The 21,957-nt window shown below is 33.9% G+C and overlaps 1 protein-coding gene across 1 annotated transcript in view; it reads right to left on the minus strand.

Moving 5' to 3' along the window:
- Positions 1-1,777: 1,777 nt before the first annotated feature.
- Positions 1,778-21,957, minus strand: part of LOC128224298 (uncharacterized protein C05D11.1-like) — a 30,379-nt gene continuing 10,199 nt past the window's right edge. The window contains exons 9-24 of the mRNA XM_052934110.1: positions 21,637-21,739; positions 21,349-21,423; positions 20,444-20,554; positions 19,422-19,565; positions 18,468-18,668; positions 16,981-17,083; positions 16,413-16,543; positions 15,440-15,620; positions 14,765-14,850; positions 13,642-13,799; positions 13,032-13,137; positions 11,185-11,315; positions 9,777-9,870; positions 7,305-7,465; positions 4,516-4,668; positions 1,778-3,006 (exon numbers count right to left, since the gene is read on the minus strand). Of these exons, the coding sequence (XP_052790070.1) occupies positions 2,946-3,006; positions 4,516-4,668; positions 7,305-7,465; positions 9,777-9,870; positions 11,185-11,315; positions 13,032-13,137; positions 13,642-13,799; positions 14,765-14,850; positions 15,440-15,620; positions 16,413-16,543; positions 16,981-17,083; positions 18,468-18,668; positions 19,422-19,565; positions 20,444-20,554; positions 21,349-21,423; positions 21,637-21,739 (1,999 nt within the window). The 3' untranslated portion in view covers positions 1,778-2,945. The remainder of the gene's footprint in view (positions 3,007-4,515; positions 4,669-7,304; positions 7,466-9,776; positions 9,871-11,184; positions 11,316-13,031; positions 13,138-13,641; positions 13,800-14,764; positions 14,851-15,439; positions 15,621-16,412; positions 16,544-16,980; positions 17,084-18,467; positions 18,669-19,421; positions 19,566-20,443; positions 20,555-21,348; positions 21,424-21,636; positions 21,740-21,957) is intronic.

Below are 21,957 nucleotides of genomic sequence, written 5' to 3' on the forward strand. Positions count from 1 at the left end.
AAGAAGGACTAAGAAGAAAAAAACTAGTTGAGAGTGAAATTGATATTTGACTTGATTAGTTTTTAGTAATTTTTGGGATTGGTCCTTCTAGATTCCACATGACTCTGAAAAAAAATGTTTCAGCTTTAAAATGTTTCCCCTAATGACCCATATTGCATTCCGATATTGAATTTCCATTGGCAAACAATTGGATCATTAATTTGTGAACGTTGCGAGATACGAAATTACGGACTCTCTATAGCTCAGAAATACATTACTTTGTTTGAGTAAATGCTATAATCTGTTGCTTCTCTGTAATGTGATAATTTCCAATTAACATGGTTATGTTCATTTGTCAATATGTAAACTATTTTAGCATTCATTGTTTTCATAAACTGATCGATCCCAATATCACTACTTAGTGGTGTTAAATAAACTTTTTGTCCGTTCATGCACAAAACCCTTTCTCTTGGGTTGCAATATTATTTAATGCTTGGAACAATATTCAATTGGTAACAAAACGTGCCACTGAAGCCCATATTTGCTCACAGAAATAAATTATAAATAAGTAATTTGCAGAACGGGCTAAGGCACTTCTGGAAAAAAATATTGTTGTCATGTTAACGATTGTTTAATTGTTTCCTCTTGTTGCTTTACTGCCATTTTTTTGCAAAAACAACACAAATACATTCCATTAGCCTAAGGGTATTATTTTGTTCACCATGTACCATGTTCAACTAGTCAAAAGGACGATTCACTAAAAGTATCTGTTGCGATGTCACTGTCTGCATAATGTCACAAACATATCAGAAAGAAGGAGGACGACTACGAATACCATTACAATTTCATATTCATTTGTCTTTAATCCAAGCTATTTGTGTGTTCGGATGGCTGTGCTATACGGATATATAATAAACGCCAGACTCACCCGAACCACAAAATACATCCAAAGTACAAGGAGTGATCAAAGAGAACGTAGAATGTTCATATAACTTCAAAACTAGCCATTTAAATCTTATTTCGAATAAAAATGCAAAGAAAACATTCATACTAACTGGAATAGACAAGAAAGTAACAACTAAACCAAACTCTCTCTAAAAAATTTGATGGTCAGGATTGTCAAACTCCATCTCTGTATTATTTGCAAGTCCATTTACGCTACACAGTTCGTCTGGAAATATAGCATTGTGGAGGAAATTATTACAATTATAAAACATCACATGAAATTATTGACAATGAAGTATTACATGGATGTAGACAGACCGACTTCCCTGAGGGGAAACAAAAGCAGACAACCGTATAAAACTATGAAAAAGTTGGTCATTAGGTCAAAAAAAGAAAACCAAGCCTAGAAAAAAAATCTCAATCCCAAACAATCGACGTATTTACCATTACCTGTTGTATTTCAGTATCAACCCCACGGTGAGTTGTATGTTAAGTGACCGTGCAAAGGTTGTCAATATTGTGACAGTTGTGTTATAATTGTTGCCATGTAATGCTATAGTTTGACCTTGACCATTGTGCCTCTAAACATGATATTAGTTAAATTTCAGCCTACTGGTCTTGTTTCTGTATTTTCCATTGTTGTTGTGACATCACACACTTGGAGCTATTCAGTTAAGCATATGTATTCATCCCACAGTTGGTACGTCTTCTTCGCAAAACAACAACAACAAAATAAAACAACAAACAAAAAACACAATATTATATGAATACTTACATGTAGATTTTTAAGACACCTTCGCTTTATCTTCATATAGAAAAAAGCCACTGTCATATAAATAAGTACACATTGTTTGATAAATTTTATTGCAATATTGTCGTAGCTGATATCATCATTAATTTATTTTACCATTAATCAACTGCATCATTAACTAAAGTAATAATATATTGTCAATGTATTACATTTGGTACAAATTTGATCATATTTTTAACGCCATCAAAATGATTTTGAATCAATTGAAGTCAATATATTGAAGTCAATAATAACTTAAGTTTTCATAGTTCTTAACCTGAATTTGCATTGTTTCAGGTATCCGGGGCCAATTGTAAGAAACTTGATATTTTATCCGTAGGTTGTCTTTTGTTAAGTCTGCATGTGCCAGCAATTTGATTGGTCAACATTCATCATGTGATAAATATTGACCAACTTTAAACATTTTAACTAACCAAACCGGAGGATTAACAAGTTTTATACAATTGACTGCCAATGGACAAATATCAATGTCAGTCTATAGAGCCATTTACGATCATGTTAAATTTGATGCCAGCCAGTAAACCCCATATTCTTTTGGCAATGGAGTTTTTTGAAAGGGTAGTGCTTGCTGAATATTTATATGTAAAATAAATGATAGACAATAGGGCAGTTTGGATTTTTATTCTATTTATCAACTGAAATCGGACGTGAAAGCAGCCTATTTTATATTTCAAGGACAAAACAAATTGTTTGTAGAGCATTTTTCGGTTTGAATGTTACATCTTCCAATGGCAACACATTACTATGGGGTCACTAGGCATAGAAACTGCATAAAATTTAACATCTTAACACGTTAACATACTTGAATATGAATCAAACATTCAACAACAAGGTCGGATAACAAGTTAACGCTTGTGTTGTTTTTTAGTGAAAAGGGGCATAACTTAACAATAATTTAAGCAAGAGTTATAAGTTTTGTTGTACATTGAGTATTGTGTAACAATTTTTAATTGTATGTCTTGGACGGTTCTATATCTGTATCCGAGTTTAAAGCTTTGGCACGCCGATGGCGATGACAACGGCGCAAAACGTATGACAATTCTTCAACTTAAAAACATATGAGCTAAAAATAATCAATAACAAGGCGATAATGCCGAAAAAAAAGTTTGTTCATTTTGATTTTGCAGCAGAATTCTGCTAAAAAGAATTATTGAAACGATTAGAACTTGTGATGAGTCAGATAAGTCAGTCCCTTATGGCGTTTTCCTTCCTACAGTGCACAGAGGAAATCCTCTTCCAGTGAAGGAATCACCTTCACGTCCACCTTCAACCTGAAACAATAACGTTAAACAATCAATTAAAACACCATCAGCATACAAGAGTCCAGCAGAACACAAAGATACATTCTTGTACTATACATGTCTTGTAATATACTGGTTGGAGACCAATGTCCGGCAGTTTAGACCGATTTTAAAGATGTTCTCATTAGAAATGGTATTGATGGGAATAATACTTGTAGTTTCACAAACTAGAGGTCAATGTCGTATGATTGTTTATTATTAAAATTTATGACGTCATGAACGTCGCTTTGATTTTTGGTCAGCAATCTTATATCATTGGTTTGCAGATTTTTACGCAAAAAATGCTCTTTCCAAGACAAAAAATAAAAAAGCGGTAAAAATGGTAAATCTGTGAGAGTGCAGCTTTAATGAAAAGCATTCATTATCAGGCATTTCCTACGTAAAACCCAATAAATGTTTTGTGCCATTCTTAATTGAATGTTATCCCGAAATGAGCTCAAATACACTGATTCATAGTAAAAAGGAGAAAATCTAATTTGTTTTGATGAAAATTTTCAAATTGATAGGGCAGGAATAGACCACAGTATATATTAACCTTAGAAGCAAGCCGTTTTGAAACGCATAGAAAAGGATCACTTATAAATTCAACACATTGGTATAATTCTTATTTTGGGGGCCATTTTGAACATGCGCCTATCATAAATTATGATTTTCGGTGAAATTATCATGTTTATTTACTCCTGCTATTTTCCGTTCATATTTTATAGGTAAACTTCTGTGCTGCGTTTTTCAATGGCACCAAAGTCATCAAAATGATTTCGGGATGTTTACCACACGATTTAACAATTCAATTGTCAATTTCATCATTTTGTTTAGCTCAAAGAAAACCAAATATTAATTTAATTTCGGTGCAAGATCAAAATTGATTTCCCTCATGATCACAAAAAATAAGATTGCGTCAGTTGTGAAACATTTGCTTTATGTGATAACCTGGTGAAATAAATTTCGAACTATTTTTTTTGTTTAAGCTTAATGAATCACTTGAAAGGACGCGTATCCAAACAAAATAAGAGAGCCAAACATCACATCTGGCCTGGGATACGAGTGAGGTTTGTGCACGTAAATTGTTTTAAACCCCAAGTTAATTTACATTTTACTGAGTTCCAAGGCGATACCTTACAATCCTTGATAAACTATGATATTCTATGCTGTTTGTGGAGTTTGAGCTGTTCTTCCATGTTTCTTTTTGTGATTTTTTGTTTTTGTGTTCTACGTCTTTGGCGTTTACCTTATGCCATTAAACCGGTTTTATGTTTTAACTTTTTGCTACTGAGCTTGTTTCTGTACTTTTTCACATCAGTACTGGTGTAAAAGTCAAAAATGCGGCATAACTCAACATTTACTAAATACAACCAGAAGTATGGGCCTTGATAAAAATTAACCTATTGTCTTTGGAAACATGTGTAGGACTACAACACTTCGAAGTGCTTTGAAATAACCTCGCATTTTGCTACAGATAAAATAAAACTAAAAACTTACTCCTTGAACGAATCCACCACTTCTTGAACCTTGGACTGGTTGCAGACAACAGCTCTCCTGATCTGGCTCTCATCAAATAATGCTGATATGTACAGCTTACCAGCTCTCTTAAGGTCGGCTAAGGTCACTTTGGAGATCAGCTTGAGCAGGTCCCTGTTTGTATGTACAAAAAGCATTTTAAAAGATTACAATACCAAATGAGTATATACATTATTAAAGCAAAGACACATGTTTCATGTGAAGCCTTTATAAATTACTCAAGTCACAAAAACATGAATAGAGAAACATTATAATAACTCTTTCTGAATCTTGATATTTTTTTTTTACCTTTTTCACTTTTTTCAAAATAAAAGGGCACAAAACAAAAAAAAATACTAGTCACATTAATGAAGTATCAAATAAAAGGGCACAAAACAAAAAAATACTAGTCACATTAATGAAGTTTATCTAATACTTAACTATATTTTTCTTTAAATTCAATACATAATGGAAACATAAATCTCAATATGACAAGAGATTGTCCGGTTAGCGCAGTGGTTAACGAACTTACTTTTCACCAAGGCGACCCGGGTTCGATTCCTGCCTTGTCCAGCATGTGAGTTTGGTAAGTGGTCATTTAGCCCGACTAGTGGGTTATCTCCGGGTTCTCAATTTCCCCCACAACACCAGACCACACTTTCGCGCAGCACAATCGTGCCAACGAGAGTGACTTAGTATAAGTTAATATTACTTTCATCACAATCGTTGTAAAATGTATAAAATTCAGGGATGATAACAGAGCCAAGTTGCCAATCCTGAAAATGTCTGCGTGGGGTTCAGGGGGCCGCTCAAGGCCCCTGATGGATCCAGGGCAAAGCCCTGGTGGGGGGACATGGGGGGCGAAGCCCCCCGAAGCTTTCCGTATTTCAGCGATTCTAATACCCTTTTTTGCCTTAGAATAGTGTTCAAGGAGTACATCTTTCGGTTTGGTAGATAAAATTATGTTCAACAGGAGACATCCACAATCAGAACAATTATGAGGAATCTTAGCAGTGAAGTTTAACACAGTTGTCTTTAAACAAAGTTAAATTTACTCTTTTTTTACCTGAAGACAGGCATTAGACATGTACCTGACATTTTGGTTCAGTTGTCCACTTCCCATAAAACTCAACTGGCTATGATCAAATGCCTGTGTATGAACAGTCTACACTGTAGGATGTTTGATTTATAATAATGAACAACATATCAATTATCATGCTTGCAAATGTTTATTGTAAAAGTGTTATTTATTCAATTTTTATGTATCATAAGAGTATTTATTCCATTTTCTGCACATTTGATGAGAATATAATGTTATTAATTATGATATATATTATTACAAGTAATATCCAAACAGGACTTAAATGCTTTGGCAGCTTAGCCGTTGTGGACATGGTGGACTTTGACTTATTCTGGTCCCCAAGCCAGATTTTTTCCCCTCATGGTGTTACATGAGTCCAGTAGCACACAAACTAGATTGTCCCACAGCAGTTCAAGTCTCTCAAACAGGCTTTCAAATTCTATGAAAATTGATTCAGAATCAGCCCTTGTGATTTTTAAGGAGGCCAAATGTCTCAACACTATTTCTTATTCTATGCCAGAAAAATAGCTGCAACAGTTTTCTCAGTGTTTGTGTTTGTTGACTTGTCTTAGTTGAAACAAAGCTGAGATCCATTAACTCCTCCACATGTTCATCATTGAAATGGCTAGCCACTCCGTAATTCATCTTGTATGATGCTGTACACCTTTGAATTTTAATTCGCTGAGAGCCTTTGTATCTTTGGCAAGTGTCTTAAGTAAGACACACTACTGTGGTGCCATAATAAGCCATAAATCCAAGTATCATGGCCTCTGGATTGAATTGTCAGTCATTGACAGGAACACCTGGATGCACTGGCTGAGGTGTCTGTTCATCCCTGACTTTGGTAACCATACAAGTAATCATGCCTGGAAATACAAATTACAACAAAAGAATTTAAATCTCACTAAAACTGGGTCCTCAAGAAGTTTTGTTGGACTGTCTCAAATAGATATTAAAATGACTGCCTCTACGTAATATATATTACTACTACAAAATATTTCATTTTTTTTTTAAATTTGAACCAAACCAATTTTCATTTGAACCTCCCATTACCGTTAACAATGCTTCAAACATTATGAGAATAATAAAAAAACGGTTTACAGCGTAAACTTCAATCGGCCAAATAAAATTTGTAAAATAAAAATCGATTATTATGACACAATCCGAATCGAGATGTCCGAAATAATGCTACATGCGCAAAATTCATTCTCAGTTTGATCAATTTCTATTAACTCAAAAAGAAACGTTTCAGGAATTTTTCTTAAAAATAAATGGCAAATATACCCTTAAAATCGACGAATCGATGTTTTTGGAAGTTGGTGGTGGTCGTTTTTTTTCAATTTTCCAATACCCGTTTATTCGTCTTCGTCGTCTGTCATATCCGGATACGACCATCCGGATACTGTCTTCTAGTCCCATCGGTAATTTCCTCGATTGCCAAGACGTAATTAGGTTCGTTAATTTCCGGCTTTACACTTCCGGGAAACTCACCTTTCGTACCCATATTGTTCGAACTGAGCTCGAATCGCTCCCTGTACCCCTCCCCCCCCTAGAAAAAACTCAACGGATTTACATTAATCTCAAAATCGATCCGTGAGGCCTTAAATCCGGAATTCCGGATTAATCCGGAATTTTATCATCCCATTAAATGTTATACTAAAGTTAAACTTATACGATCAGAGCTAAATACTTGTTATAGGAGTGTGGTATTCCCCTAAAGTAGGCCAATATTGACTGCGTGGAAACTTCTGTCACCGTTGTCTCACGTTCTATTACTTCAAATGTCAGGCTACTCTTGGCCGTTTCCAGTTCAATTTCCGTGAATGCTGTCACTCCATTCACATAATTCATCTGGAAAAGACAGGAACAATTAATTATTGTCCGGCTGGAAAAAGAATCAGTTTTGTGAAAATCCCCGTGGACAAGAGTTTTCGTCGGAGAGTGCAATTAGGCTTTCATTTCATTTCTGTAATTCTAAACTTCAGTTGTCAATTATGAACTAAACATACAAAAGGCAGAGCAGACAAAGGTTGATCATTTGGTTTGAGATCGAAGGGCTACATTTATGAGCAAACATTATACATAGGAACTCCATTATTGAAGCCTTAATGTTTCCTCAAGTGAATGCATACGTTGATAAAATTTACTATTTACGTTTTTACTTTATTCGGGATTGTTGGGATAAGAGTGAGGTTGTGCACATAAATTGGTTTAAATTTACATTTTACTGAACGTTCGAAGGCGGTACCTAACAATCCTTGATAAACACACCTAGTTTTTTTATATAGTATATATGTACTGTGTTGTTTGTGGCATTTTGTGCTGTTGCTACATGTTTCTTGTTTGTTTTGGTTTTCTATGTCTTTTGCGTTTACCCTGTGCCATTAAACGAGGTTTATGTTTAAACTTTGGCTACTGAGCTTGTTTATGTAGTTGTTCATATATATATATCAACTGTAAAATAATGATGAATTAATCAATTTTAAATCAAAAGGAATATAAAGAGCTTCCAAAGTAAATAAATGTACTTTTAGTTTCATCAGGGTAATATGCAATATTATTGCCCAATTACCTACCTTAGTTACAATGACGCCATTTCCGGTGTGTGTACACATTACCTCCCAGTCTTGCAATTTAACCATTTGTAAATTCAACTCCCTTAGAACTAGCCATGTTAATAGGCTTCACAAACTTTCCTTCCGTACTTACAATTAAGCTACTTAAAATAGTTTATACCCCTAAATCCCTTGACTTAGATCTTATTTGCAGAATTTTCACAAATTTGCTTCCCTTCCTTCCAAATCAGCTATTTGCACTACATTTTTCGCACAGTTACTTCCCTTTCTCACAGTTAAGCCACTTTAAATGCTTCTCACTAAATGAATTTAAATTGAAAAACACGGAGAAAAAAACAAACAAAAAAATATATTTTTTAAAATAAGTCACTTAAAACACTACTTACTATATGAATTTAAAATAAAAAAGACAAGAGAAAATCAAATAGTTTAAAGTTCCATTATTTGGGTTGCACCAACTCCACAAACTGCTCTCACTAATGTGTCGATTTCTTTAACCTTACTGTTTTACTGATGTTCCAAAAATTCTTAAATACTTATACCAGTGTGTTTGTGTTCTTTTTTATGATGATGGAAAATGTCAAACATAAATCAACACTGGTCAAAATGTCAATGCCAACATGAATAAAAAGAAGGCTAATACCTTTTATTTCTTGCCTCAGATAACTAAGGGACGTAAATATGCAATCATCAAAGATAATAGTAAATATCACTGGAAACATACACCAATACCAATTAGCATATGTATATTTTAAAGCTGCACTTTCACAGATTTACCATTTTTACAACTTTTTTATTTTTTGTCTTGGAAAGAGCAATTTTTTGCGTAAATATCTTCAAACCAATGATATAAGTTTGCTGACAAAAAATCAGATCGTTAATTTTCATATATCCGTTCGAAAATTAATGTTTTATGGCCTAAACCATTACTAACGGTTTAAGAAAAATGCATAAAACATCATTTTTTGAACTTAAATACAAATATCTGCGATCTAATTTTTTGTCAGCAGTCTTATTTAACTGGTTTCCATGGATTTTCGCAAAAATTGGCTCGTTCCAAGACAAAAAATAAAAAAGTTGTCAAAACGTTCAATCCGTGAGAGTGCAGCTTTAAAAGATGATTGTGTTATGGTCAGGCTTAATGTGTTTGAACACCGAAGATAGCATAAAGGGCTATTGGGCCCCATATGAGCGTTCGCCAAATAGTGTAATATCTAGAAATTCGAATAAATACTAGGCGATTGTCAGTCACACTACAAATTCAAGTTACTCTAATGTAACGTTTCTATACAATTCATTTGTTTTAACATATATTGTAAACAAGAATAACATTTGATTGTCCAATATGCTTATTGATTTATTTTTGTTTAAATATATCCTTTATTCATACATACTGATGATATATTAGATAATGACAAACAGAAACACATGTACAATCTAGAGAAAAGGATCAGAACATAAGAAAAATATATCTTAATAAATAGTTCTTCTCCAAAAAATGATAAGATGGCCCACGATGAACCAAACTAGTTTCGCTTGGAAAAAAAGACATAAGCTTAAAGAGATGAGCCATTAGATATACTTACCACGATGTCTCTGCCTTCTTTGTAAGCATTGACAATGTGAGTGGATCTGGCCAGAAGGAAGTACAGCAAACCAGTGTCTGGCTGGGCGTACATGCTGGAAGATGATATTTGTAGATGATATATTTGTTACTGTTGAAATTTGTTACTGTTGAAATGTCTATTTAAGAAGTCGCTGTTAGTTCCATAATATTTTTTTCCCGTATTATCTGTTATGCACTGTGTAACTAGTGTATATTTCAATTGTTACATTTGTTACACTATTTAACAATGATGTAAACATAATTAACATAATTATACATACAAACCAACACCTGGAAAACCTGCAGTATTTATTTACATAGTAAATATGAAATTATTACACAAAATTTAAGGATTGTACTTCTACTACAACAAATATATAAGATTAAAACTCAATCATTTGTACTCTTCCATTTATCTTCATACACTTTGGCGGAATATAAGTCCAAAACATAAAATATGTCACCACAGTTGCCACTTCTTAACAGTGTAAGTTACTGGATTAACTAAACACGCATTTTTGTAATTGTCTATCAGCTCGTAGTTTTATGACAGTCCTTCCGATCTGTCTTTCCAGTGAGTCTTCAAGGTTAGTAAACTTCTGTAAATGCACTACAACCTATTATTTCACAAAAAAAAACTTAATCAAATATGCACTCTTTAAATCATCTGCAAGCCTGTAGTTATATGTTTACAGCTACCTCATATAAGGTATAAACACAACAACTCATTCCTTTGAAAGAGAACTATTAAATATGCACTCTTTCAAATATCTACAAACCCGGGGTGATATGATAACGCCAAACCGTTGATCTGTAATAACATCAACATAAAGGAACTAACAAAATCAGCATTTAATGAACACATTCCAATAATGCACTTTTTTTAATAAATTATAACCATTGAAAAATTATGCTTTCTATTCCTTTCAACCCTGTAGAGGTATATGAAGTCCTTATAACAGACTTGCCTCTTGCTTATTTAACTATTGCATAACCACTTTTCTATCATTAAACCAAAAATCAAGTGCACTATTCGTATTATCTATATACTTGTAGTCATGTTATAGCCCTAACACCTCTAACATGCATTCAGAGTGGACCTTAAAGCTGGTTGAAGTATTGAGTGAACACCAGGTTCAGTTAGCTGTGCACCTGTAGTTGTATGAGAGTCCCAGATCTCTGATCTAAAATATTGTATTAACACTGCAACCCATAATATCATAACCCAGAGTACTCTTATGAACTCTTTCTATTATCTACACACCTTTAATGGTATAACTACCTCTAATCTGGCTAACAGTGAACCTTCAAGCGTGATCAAATATTGTATAAACCCTGTAACCCCTTATTTACCCACTCAATATACACTTTTTCTATTATCTACACACCTGTAATGGTATGACAACCCCAGACCTCTGATCTGCCTCCACAGTGGACCTTCAAGCTGGGTCAGGTATTGAATGAACACCATGATGGCTGCTAGATCATCATGCATGTGAGATTTCACACAAGAAACAGCCTGAAATATAAGTGTTCCCATTAAGTTTGAAAGTTTACAAACCATGCAAGATAATTTGATATGTGTTTTGACAATGTCACTTAAAGTCCTAGTTTAAGGAATGTTTGGCATGACAATCCCCTGCTATGAATTTCCTGCTAATTGCGCTGATATCACAGTAGGGGCCAATTTCATGTTTAATTGTTTATAGGTTCAGGGCCATCTAGGGTCCATTTCTGTTATAAAACTTCAAACTTCACTGCAGGATATTCAGATCGGAGATCGGATAAGACAATTAGGCAATTAGATTAAAATCAATACACAGAGGTTGTGTACAATACATGGTTTTGGCGGGGGTCACTTATAGAAGTATTGAACAAGGCATTTAAAACAGTCAAAGAATTTGTTCTGATTGAGAAAGATTCATATTTTAATTAAATTATATTTAAGTTGTAATTATTTGTCCTTGAAACCATGCCTTTTGCATGTATTTATTTTCTTTCTGCATTAGTGTAATTAATGTTTCCATGGAAATTGTCATGATTTATTCTACTGTTGTTTTATATGTATGGTATTAAAAGGCTTCCAAGAGTGTTTGAAAGCACTGACGCTTACTTTGAGTATGGGAGCCGGCTAATACTTTAAAACAGAGAACAAGTAATATCAAATTCATATTTCCAACATCTGCAACAGCGAAATATCATTTTTATTTCACTAATAAATCTCAACAAATTGGAAAGCATTTATTTTGTTTTATAACTTAAAATCGATAATATATTATCGATTTTAAGTTATAAAACAATGACTGTTTCAATGGGTCAATTTCCTTAACCATGTTTGCCTTTTGATTATGGTTTTTTCCTGTGTAAAACCAGAGCATAAACATTTATGATGAATTTATTAATAGAAGAGACTTTAATATTGCTATACTATTATATAATCTTTGGGTTTTTAATAATACTAGAACTCCGCGAGTCGGATGTGTCGCCTGACGAATTATTTACTGTCGACATTATAGCTGTTAGATTGGCATTTTATTCATTTATAGACAATGATGTTGCCATTTAACTTTCAAGTGTAGGTGGCATTTGAACCCTCAATCAGATATACCTACGGAATAAGTTTCAGGTTGAAACCTCCTATAGTTTACGAGATATGCCACGGACAAAACCTAAGCAAGAAAATTAACAAAGGGCAATAACTCTAAAAATATGGCAGCAAGAGTAACGGTTCTTGTGCACTGCACTTGCCCTCAATGAGATCTATCTAGCTATGAAGTTTCAAGTTGATACCTCTTATATTCTTCAAGATATGCCCCAGACAAAACTTTAAGCATGAAAATTAACAAAGGGCAATAACTTTAAAACTAAGAAAGCAAGAGTTACTGTTATTGTGCACTGCACTTGCCCTCAATGAGATCTGTCTAGCTATGAAGTTTCAAGTTGATACCTCTTATACTTCAAGATATGCCCCGGACAAAACTTTAAGCATGAAAATTAACAAAGGGCAATAACTTTAGAACTAAGAAAGCAAGAGTTACTGTTATTGTGCACTGCACTTGCCCTCAATGAGATCTGTCTAGCTATGAAGTTTCAAGTTGATACCTCTTATATTCTTCAAGATATGCCCCGGACAAAACTTTAAGCATGAAAATTAACAAAGGGCAATAATTTTGTATGTCGTCTTTTCAGGCGACACAAAAATTAATTTCAAAGAACACTTATAACGCAAAGATACCTGAATGAGATACGAGGACTCGACCGATCCAACACCAACAATCACGGAGGGGCTCTTGCACTCGGACAAGGGAACCACATAGTCATACTGAGGCTTCATGTGGACACTGAAATAAAGGTTTTACCAGATAGTCGTACAGAGGCATGTGAATAGTAAGGTTTTCTGCAAATATGATTTATTTATTGAGTTTTCTTGGTACTGGAAACTCCATATTTTAACTGAATAATAGTGATGGTTTTTGAATCAGAGAAAGCCATACATCATGTGGCTAGTTACCTCCCTTTGTTGATTGAGATTTCTTGGTACTGGTACTCCATATTAAAGTGATTAAGTGATCTTAAAATCAGAGACTGTCATACCTTTTCGGTTTTTGTGGTTTTGTAATCACAGCAACATTTACAGTCATGTTAACAATTGTCAACAGATATGTTGATTGAGACTTCTTGGTACTGGGTACCCCATATTGTAATCGATTTAGGGTATTGGTCTTGGTTTAAGAGAGCGATATACATTGTGTGGTTGGGTACCACCCTTTGAAGCATTAACAACCATAAATACTGTCAGTTACCAACATTTATTTTTTAAGGTACCCAACTCTCTGGACTCTTACCTGTCCTTTGCACTTTTCCCATCAGGAATCAGAGAACTCCATACATTTTGTGGCTGGTAGCCTCCCTTTGTTATTTCAGCAATATTAACAGCCATGTGAACGGTCAGGTTGTTAGGGTTGGTCAGCAAATCACGAACCTTCTCCATGTTTTCTTCAACCTAACAATATTTAAGTGCATGATTATTTTTAGTACAAAAAATGCTATCAAGTTCTTGTAACTCTCTTATTTTATTATAATAAGTTCTTAATATTCAGCCCAACTTTGTTCTTTTTTGGAATGATGGTAAATAAACAGTTCAATATTTTTTCCAAGGAGTTATTACTATTGAAATGCTATAACTTGCTCTTCATATATACACAAACATACAAAATATACAGTGCCCTCGACTGTACAATAAACAGGCAAGAAAATCTCAATACCCTATAAGTTCCGCTCTTTTGCTATAAAACTTTAAGTTTTGATTTATCCAAAAAATACACAACAACAGTCACATACCTTTCCCCACAAACCATTTTTTGCACTTTAAAAGTTAAACACTTTTTGGAGTTTCCCTCTTATACCATAAAACATACAAAATTGATATAATTTTTCATTAGATAAAGCATATCAACAATTTTTAAAGGACTAGACACCAGATGATGCAATTGCAAGTAAAAAAGAAAATTGTAAAAAACTTACATAAAAATGATATAACGCATTGGATCTTACTAACTTGTGTATCACATTGCTTACGACACACATATCTTTTGCAGTTTTTGCATATTTTTCCAATTCGAAATTTACTTGGGTGTTCTACCATGTAAATCCAAGTTAATTTAAAAATAGCGTCGGAATATGTATCTGTACTAATCCCATCACTTAAGCTTGCTAAATATTCACACTATAGGCTGGGAAACCATTATGCACTTATTAAATAGGGAAACTGTCAGCGGCAAAATAATTTTTTTTAATCATGTAAAATGATGCATTATCAGCCTCATATTGCTTGTATTGACATTTCTAGGCTTGTTTTGTGGAAATTATATATTTGCCAAATTTGAGACAATCTGGTGTCTAGCCCCTTTAATTAATTAAAATTCTCCAACTTATTGAATGCCCCTAATAATAAACTATTAAACATACAGTTTTGGGATCTTTTTCCAGCTGATTAAGCAAACCATCCAGAAATCTGCCCTGCCTCATCATGCTGTTAATCTGGTGATTGCAGTCTGGAAAAATTGGACAGAACAAATGGTCTAGTAATAATTATTGTGAGTAATTTATTTGTGTATTTGTGTGTATTATTCATAGGAAGGTACATACCAAGTTTCATGTGAATGTCTTGAAAGGTTTATGAGGCATGGCGAAATGCTTAAACTTTTGCATGTTGATGCTAACAACAATGTCACCTAGAAAATGAAAGGCTTTTTTTAAAATAAGGAATGTCTACGATTTCGTGGGACAGCCCACGTACATGTGATTTTAATAATCTCCTTTAAATGACTTAAATATCTGGTTAACAGGACTTACATGCCGTTAAAGCGACTAAGTAACTCTTTAAACAACTAAAATATCTTGTTTAAACAACATTTAACAAGATATGCAAGTCACTTAAACAAGTTACTATATCCTTTCACAGAGATATGTAAGTCATTTAAACCAGAAAGATAAGCCAGTTAAAAAAACAAGTTGCTAAGATTTTTAACGAGATACGTAATACTATTAAAGTTGTTTTAACAAATAAAAAATAACTTGTATGTCATCTCTATGCAACCGTAGGACGAGCTGATAATTACCATAAAAATGAATATATCTTACCAGGTGAGAAGATAATGCTTCTTATCAGGGCTCGCATCACCGCATTGCCCTTCCTCTTATACTGGGAAATCGTGCTGTTCATCCTTTTAGCCACGGTCTTCAGTCTGTCCGCCGGGAACTTGGTCTGGTACAAGATCTCTCTAAGCCAACGCACACCCGTCTCATACTTTTCTTTCTCAACCTGTCAATTGTGGTGATCAGATGCATATTAAAAATACAGTGATGGCATTCATAAAACATCTAAAGTAATTTCATAACTAAGATGTTCATATTCAAATTAAGCAAGAATATAAAATTAAAAATTAATGAAAATAAAGCATTTTATATATTTTAGCAGGGGTTTCAATAAGCGAACGTAGACACTTTATATGTCCAAAAAATCGCCCAAAACGTCCCAGAATTTGACCCCGGGCGTTTTGGAAATTCCTTGTAATTTACTGAGTCAATATATCCTATATCCAGTGAGGTACTTAACTTAGGACAAATACTTAAAGCTGCACTCTCACAGATTGAACGTTTTGACAACTTTTTTTTATTTTTTGTCTTGGAACGAGCCAATTTTTGCGAAAATCCATGGAAACCTGTTATAAAAGACTGCTGACAAAACATTTGATCGCAGATTTTTTATATTTAAGTTCAAAAATTGATGTTTTATGCATTTTTCTTAAACCGTTAGTAAGCCATAAAACATTAATTTTCGAACGGAAATATGAAAATCTACGATCTGATTTTTTGTCAGCAATTTTATATCATTGGTTTGAAGATATTCACGCAAAAATTTGCTCTCTCAAAGACAAAAAATAAAAAAGTTGTAAAAATGGTATATCTGTGAGAGTGCAGCTTTAAGTTAGGAAATCACTTAAGATGTTTTATATATACCGCCACAGTCAGTGGATATTTTTCACAAAACACAAAAAGTACTGATGAATGAATAAATGTTTATGACAATCATAGTGTCACAAAAATCACATACCCCAATCTTGACCTCGAACGCTTGAGGGAAAGTACCACAGTTCAAATGGGAACCCCGAACTCCAAGCCCACAGCTGGTGTAAAGAGTCTCTGCTTCTAGCTGGGATATCACTTCCTTATGGCCAATCAATACTGAAATTAAAGTTGAATATATTAAAACGATATTATAATTTTATGTAAAAATGAAAATAAAAAGAGCATACTTTTCTCTTTTAAATATAAGCCCTGTCAAAGACAAAACTTCTCAAGAAAAAATATTTTAATTATTTATGATATATTTCCATATGGTGAAATATAGACTCAGTCCTGTTCACTGCTGTTATATTCACTACAGTGAAAATATCAATTTAGATATTTAACTAATCTTATTTAGACTAATTGGTCCCTCCGAAGTGTTATGAAGTAAAATAGGATACATAAGCTAACATACATACATGATTTTTTCTTAGATACAATGTTATCTTTGAGAAAATGGTTTGAGTTTGTTTTAAAGACCCAAATTTTACAACCAAGATAACATTGAACATCAAATTGTTTTAGCATGGCCTCACACATACTAGTTCTCTTACCTCCATCTCTCGAAAGAGGGCTCTCGAACAGTACATCACAGAGCAAGGGGAGATAATACTTGAGCTCCTGCGGAACACTGCTAGAATCTAACAGTACAGTCATCTGAAAACAAGGGGAGAAAATAATTGAGCTCTTGTGGAACACTACTATAATCTTACAGTGCAGTCATCTGAACACAAGGGGAGATAATACTTGAGCTCTTGTGGAACAAAGCTAGGTCATTTAAAAACTAAGGAGGTATCATATTTGAGCTCTTAGATAACACTGCTAGAATCAAACAGTACAGTCATCTGCTAGGTCAATGAAAAATAAGGGGGTATCATAGTTGAGCTCTTTGGAAATACAGCTAGAATATAACAGTAAAGTCATCTGAAAACAAGTGGAGCTTTTGTTGAACACTGCTAGAATCCAACAGTACAGTCATCTGAAAACAAGTGGAGCTTTTGTTGAACACTGCTAGAATCCAACAGTACAGTCATCTGAAAACAAAAGGAGATAATACTTGAGCTATTGTGAAACACTGCTACAACAGTTAAGTCATTTAAAAACAAGGGGAGCCAATATTTGAGCTCTAAAGAAAAATTACTAGAATCTACCAGAACAGTTACTAAACTGAACACAAGGTAAGATAAAACTTGAGCTATTGTAGAACAAAGCTTGTTCATTTAAAAACAAGGGAGTATCATATTTGAGCTCTTGGGGATCACAATTTGAATCTAACAGTTAAGTCATCTGAAAACAAAGGGACTAATAAAGCTTTTGTGGAATCCTTCTGTAATCTAACAGTGCAGTCATCTGAAAACAAAGGGAAGACTAATAAAGCTATTGTGGAATCCTTCTGTAATCTAACAATACAGTCATCTAAAAACTATTTGCAAGGCATTATTCATTTTGTTTAATAATTCTGTTTTTACATTCATATGAAAACATGAGGCGTCTTCTAATACAGAATTTATTTGCAATTTCAACTTCAATCAGGCATAAGATTACTCTTTTTGCAATATTTCAAGGCCAATAAGGCTTAACGGCCTAGTTAAAGCCTTCTATAAGTGACTCCCCCCCACACACCAAAACTATTTACAGTACACAACCTTCTGTTTATTGGTCTTAATCTACTTGCCTTGATCCCTCTTTTCAGATCTCTGATCTGAGTATCCTGCTGTGCAGTTTTGAAAGTTTTATTATAGAAATGGACCCTAAATGGCCCTGAGCCAATAAACGAATACACAGGAAATTTGCCCCTACTGTGACACCAGTGCAATTAGCAGGAGATGCACAGCAGGGGATTATCATGCCAAACATTCTTTATACTAGGCCTTTAATTGTTAGATATTTTTCGGTATAATTGTGCATATTTTTTCTCTCAAATAAAACCATTTCAATGATATCTAATTATATGGCTTCACCAGGCATCCAGATTCCACAAATTTATACATATATATATATTATACAATAAATTAGCAAAATAAAACACACTGTAACTTACATGTACAAAGTTAGTATGAGTATCATCAAGCTGGAACCGAAAAGGAATTTTATCCAATGGGAAGGCAGCATTTTCAACCAGTGCTGCCTGCATTTTCTCATTCACTGCTGGCCTGTTACAGGAAGGGCTAATGGGATGGAAGAAAATGTCTGCCACATCTGGCACACTGACACTGGTGAGGACAGACTCTGGGGCCTCTTTCTGAAGGAGAAATATAGACACATACCTACAGTTGGAATTATTTGACTTGAAGTGAAGCTTGATTATAATTTTGGGGTGATAAAAGCATTTAAAGGGACTAGACAGCAGATGGTTCCAAAAACGCTATTTTTAAATTAACTGGGATTTACACAGTAAAATTTTAGTTGAAAAAATACGCAAACACTACTTAGATATATTTGACGTAAGCAATGTGATACATATGTTATTCAGATTCATACTGTTGAACACAATGATATCAATTTTATGTAAGTTTTTGACAATTTTTGTTCTTCCTTGCAACTGTAGTGTATCATCTGGTGTCTAGTCCCTTTAAGCTTTAATTATTTAGAAAACACAGTCCTTCTCAATGTCAGAAACAAATGCAGGCCAAAAAACGTAAAACATGGCTGCACTCAAAAAAGAGGTTCACATATAATTTCTTAATCTCAACCCTTGCCAAGAAATTGACAAATTAAGTTGACAATAATCTCCAGCATCCAATAGTATTAAAATGGTTAATTCATGGTTTCATCAAAGTTAGCCAAAATGTTTATTGATTGGCCAATATCTATCCAATAAAAACTCTTAACCAATCAAATCGTACAAATGTGCAAAGTGGTTAAATGATAACCTGTGGACAACTTATCCAAGTTGTATACCATTGGCTGCGGGCAAGTATAAATATAACCAAAAAACTCCGACATTAACCATGTAAGTGGGTATCTAAAATGCTCATTACAATAATCACCATACCTCATTTTCCTCAGTGGCTTTCTCCAATATTTCAGCTTTCTGCTGCAAACCATCCTTTCCCAATGCCTCTCGTTGCTTAGTAACCCTGTCTGCCTCAGTTTTAGCCAGAGATTCACGTTCTGCCACACTTGGCTCGCCAAGAATCTGTTATTAAGTAACAATTAAAAAAGCTATTTGTTGGTCTTCCCAGACTCACACTTTAAGGGGTTACATAGGAAAGTATTTTTTTTTAATTCTTAAAGGCCTAGTTTAACCTTCTATAAGTGAAACCCCAACACTGTGTATAGTACACAACCTCTGTTTATTGATCTTAATCTACTTGCCTTGACCCTTTTTATCAGATTTCCGATCTGAGTATCCTGCTGTGCAGTTTAAGAAGTTTTATTATAGAAATGGACCCTAAATGGCCCTGAGCCAATAAACGAATACACAGGAAATTTGCCCCTACTGTGACACCAGTGCAATTAGCAGGAGATGCACAGTAGGAGATTAATATGCCAAACATTCCTTAAACTAGGCCTTTAAAGCTGCTCACAGATTGACCGTTTTGACAACTTTTTTTCTTCTTTTTTTGTCATTGAATAAGCCAATTGTTGTGCAAAAGTCTGAGAGCCAGTGATATGAGACTGCTGACAAAAGACACCAAACAGCAACTGGCAGAAACCATTCAAACAGAAAGTAAATCCAAGCTAAAAATAATTTCATTTAAACAATTGCACTACTGCTTTTTAGTAAATCTAGAGCATTAACTGGCCAATTTTAAAATAAGCATTGCACACAGAGCTATTCTTAATAACTTTTATTATTATTATATTGTATTGATATTATTCCGTCATTTTGTTTAAATTTCACACAAAATTGATATATTCTATGTTTGACTTTTAAAGGAACACAATAAAGGTTGATGCTATATTTTTATTTTAATGCATAAAAAAATATGAGCGATATTTTGGTGCTCTTTTAACTGTTGAATTCATGCATAGAAAACTTGCTTCCAAATAACTTATAAGTAATATACTAACCAGGACATAGTTTTTGTCAATAAAGTATTGACTGATAAGCCCAATCCAGAAGGATTCCGGTTCTTCCTTCATCCGCTTGTAGGCCTGGACAGTCTGGACTCTGTTTTCCATCTGAGAAAATACAAAACAATGATTTTTTACAATTTTAACAAATCTGACTGAAGGTGCAGCCCAATCATGCTTGTGGTAATTGCAGACGGTATAATTATTAGGTAATGATTTGTATCAGATTGCAAATCAACTGACCAGTTTTAGTAGTATTCTCAATCTACTAATATTTGCTTGTACGCCTTAAAAGTATAGATTTACCATCAGAGAAAAATAAAACACTGAAATTACAGTACACTGAAGACAAAAATATGCATTTAATGCGTTCGGCACTCAAATATAAAGGCTAAAAAAATCATTAAATCCCATCCTGCTTTTAAAAATCCTATCCTGCTTTTAAATGAAGCAGTCCGGCTAATTTAAATGCTAAAGGCAAAAGTTTCATATGCTTAGATTTCTGTACTGTTTCACAAAGCTCTTGTTTAGGCCAATATTTTCTTGAGAGCAAACAAAACATTTGTTGCATTATTGGAATAGGCACATGAGGATGAGAGACAATTATTTCCTATGGTCTTTTGAGCCATTTAGTCAACGTTCATACAATATCGTTAGTGAGTGCCAAAAATAGAATTCAAATTTTTAATTATGTTTAACACGGCTTGTTACAGTTTTCATGCTGAAAAAGTAATATAAAAAATTGGCTTGTTCATTCAAAAAGTCTGATTCAATGACAGTTAAACATGTTTCAAGTTACGGCCAAAGTAAATGTTTCTGTACACTGATTTTATTGCCAACAACAGCATGGCTTTATTACAATGCAATGACTGTTTTCTAACAAGACAAGCTGAATATCTTACATCTTCCTGATTATCGCTGAAGAGAAAGTCACCAATCAAGAACGATGCCATCCTGTTGTGTGGGTCATCCTCCATCTAGAAAAAGAAGGAAAAGCATCTCGTATATTCAAGTTTAAACTTCATTATTTAAAATATGTTATTACAGGTAAAACCAAAATATTGGGAAACCAGATTTTTTTATCTAGGGTCAAAAAAACTAAGCACAGGTATTTCTTTCGAGGCCTATTCCATAAGGTTTTCAAACATTTCAAAATGAAGAGCAACAACCATGATTAGTATCATACTTACAGCAGACAAACCCTCCAAGACTTTTCTATGAGCCAGGTTTCCAATTCTGGCCATGTCCAGCTTCTCTTGACCGGAACTTAGTCCACCAAGTACTTCCTTCAGTCTGAGAAATAAAAAAGTTTGTGCCATCTTAAATTTGCAATCAAATATCCAAGCCAGGCCAGACATTTCTTGTCCAAAGTTAGACCAAGCAGTGTAATATGGACATGAAATTATAATTAAGCTGTTTATTCTCCTATGAGCAGATTTACTATTCTGGTCGCATGTTTTTTACTTTAAAATAGCATAATTAAGACTCCTCGAAAAATCTTTAAACTACAT

The sequence above is a fragment of the Mya arenaria genome, chromosome 17 (genome assembly GCF_026914265.1).
Source record: "Mya arenaria isolate MELC-2E11 chromosome 17, ASM2691426v1".
Lineage (NCBI taxonomy): Eukaryota > Metazoa > Mollusca > Bivalvia > Myida > Myidae > Mya > Mya arenaria.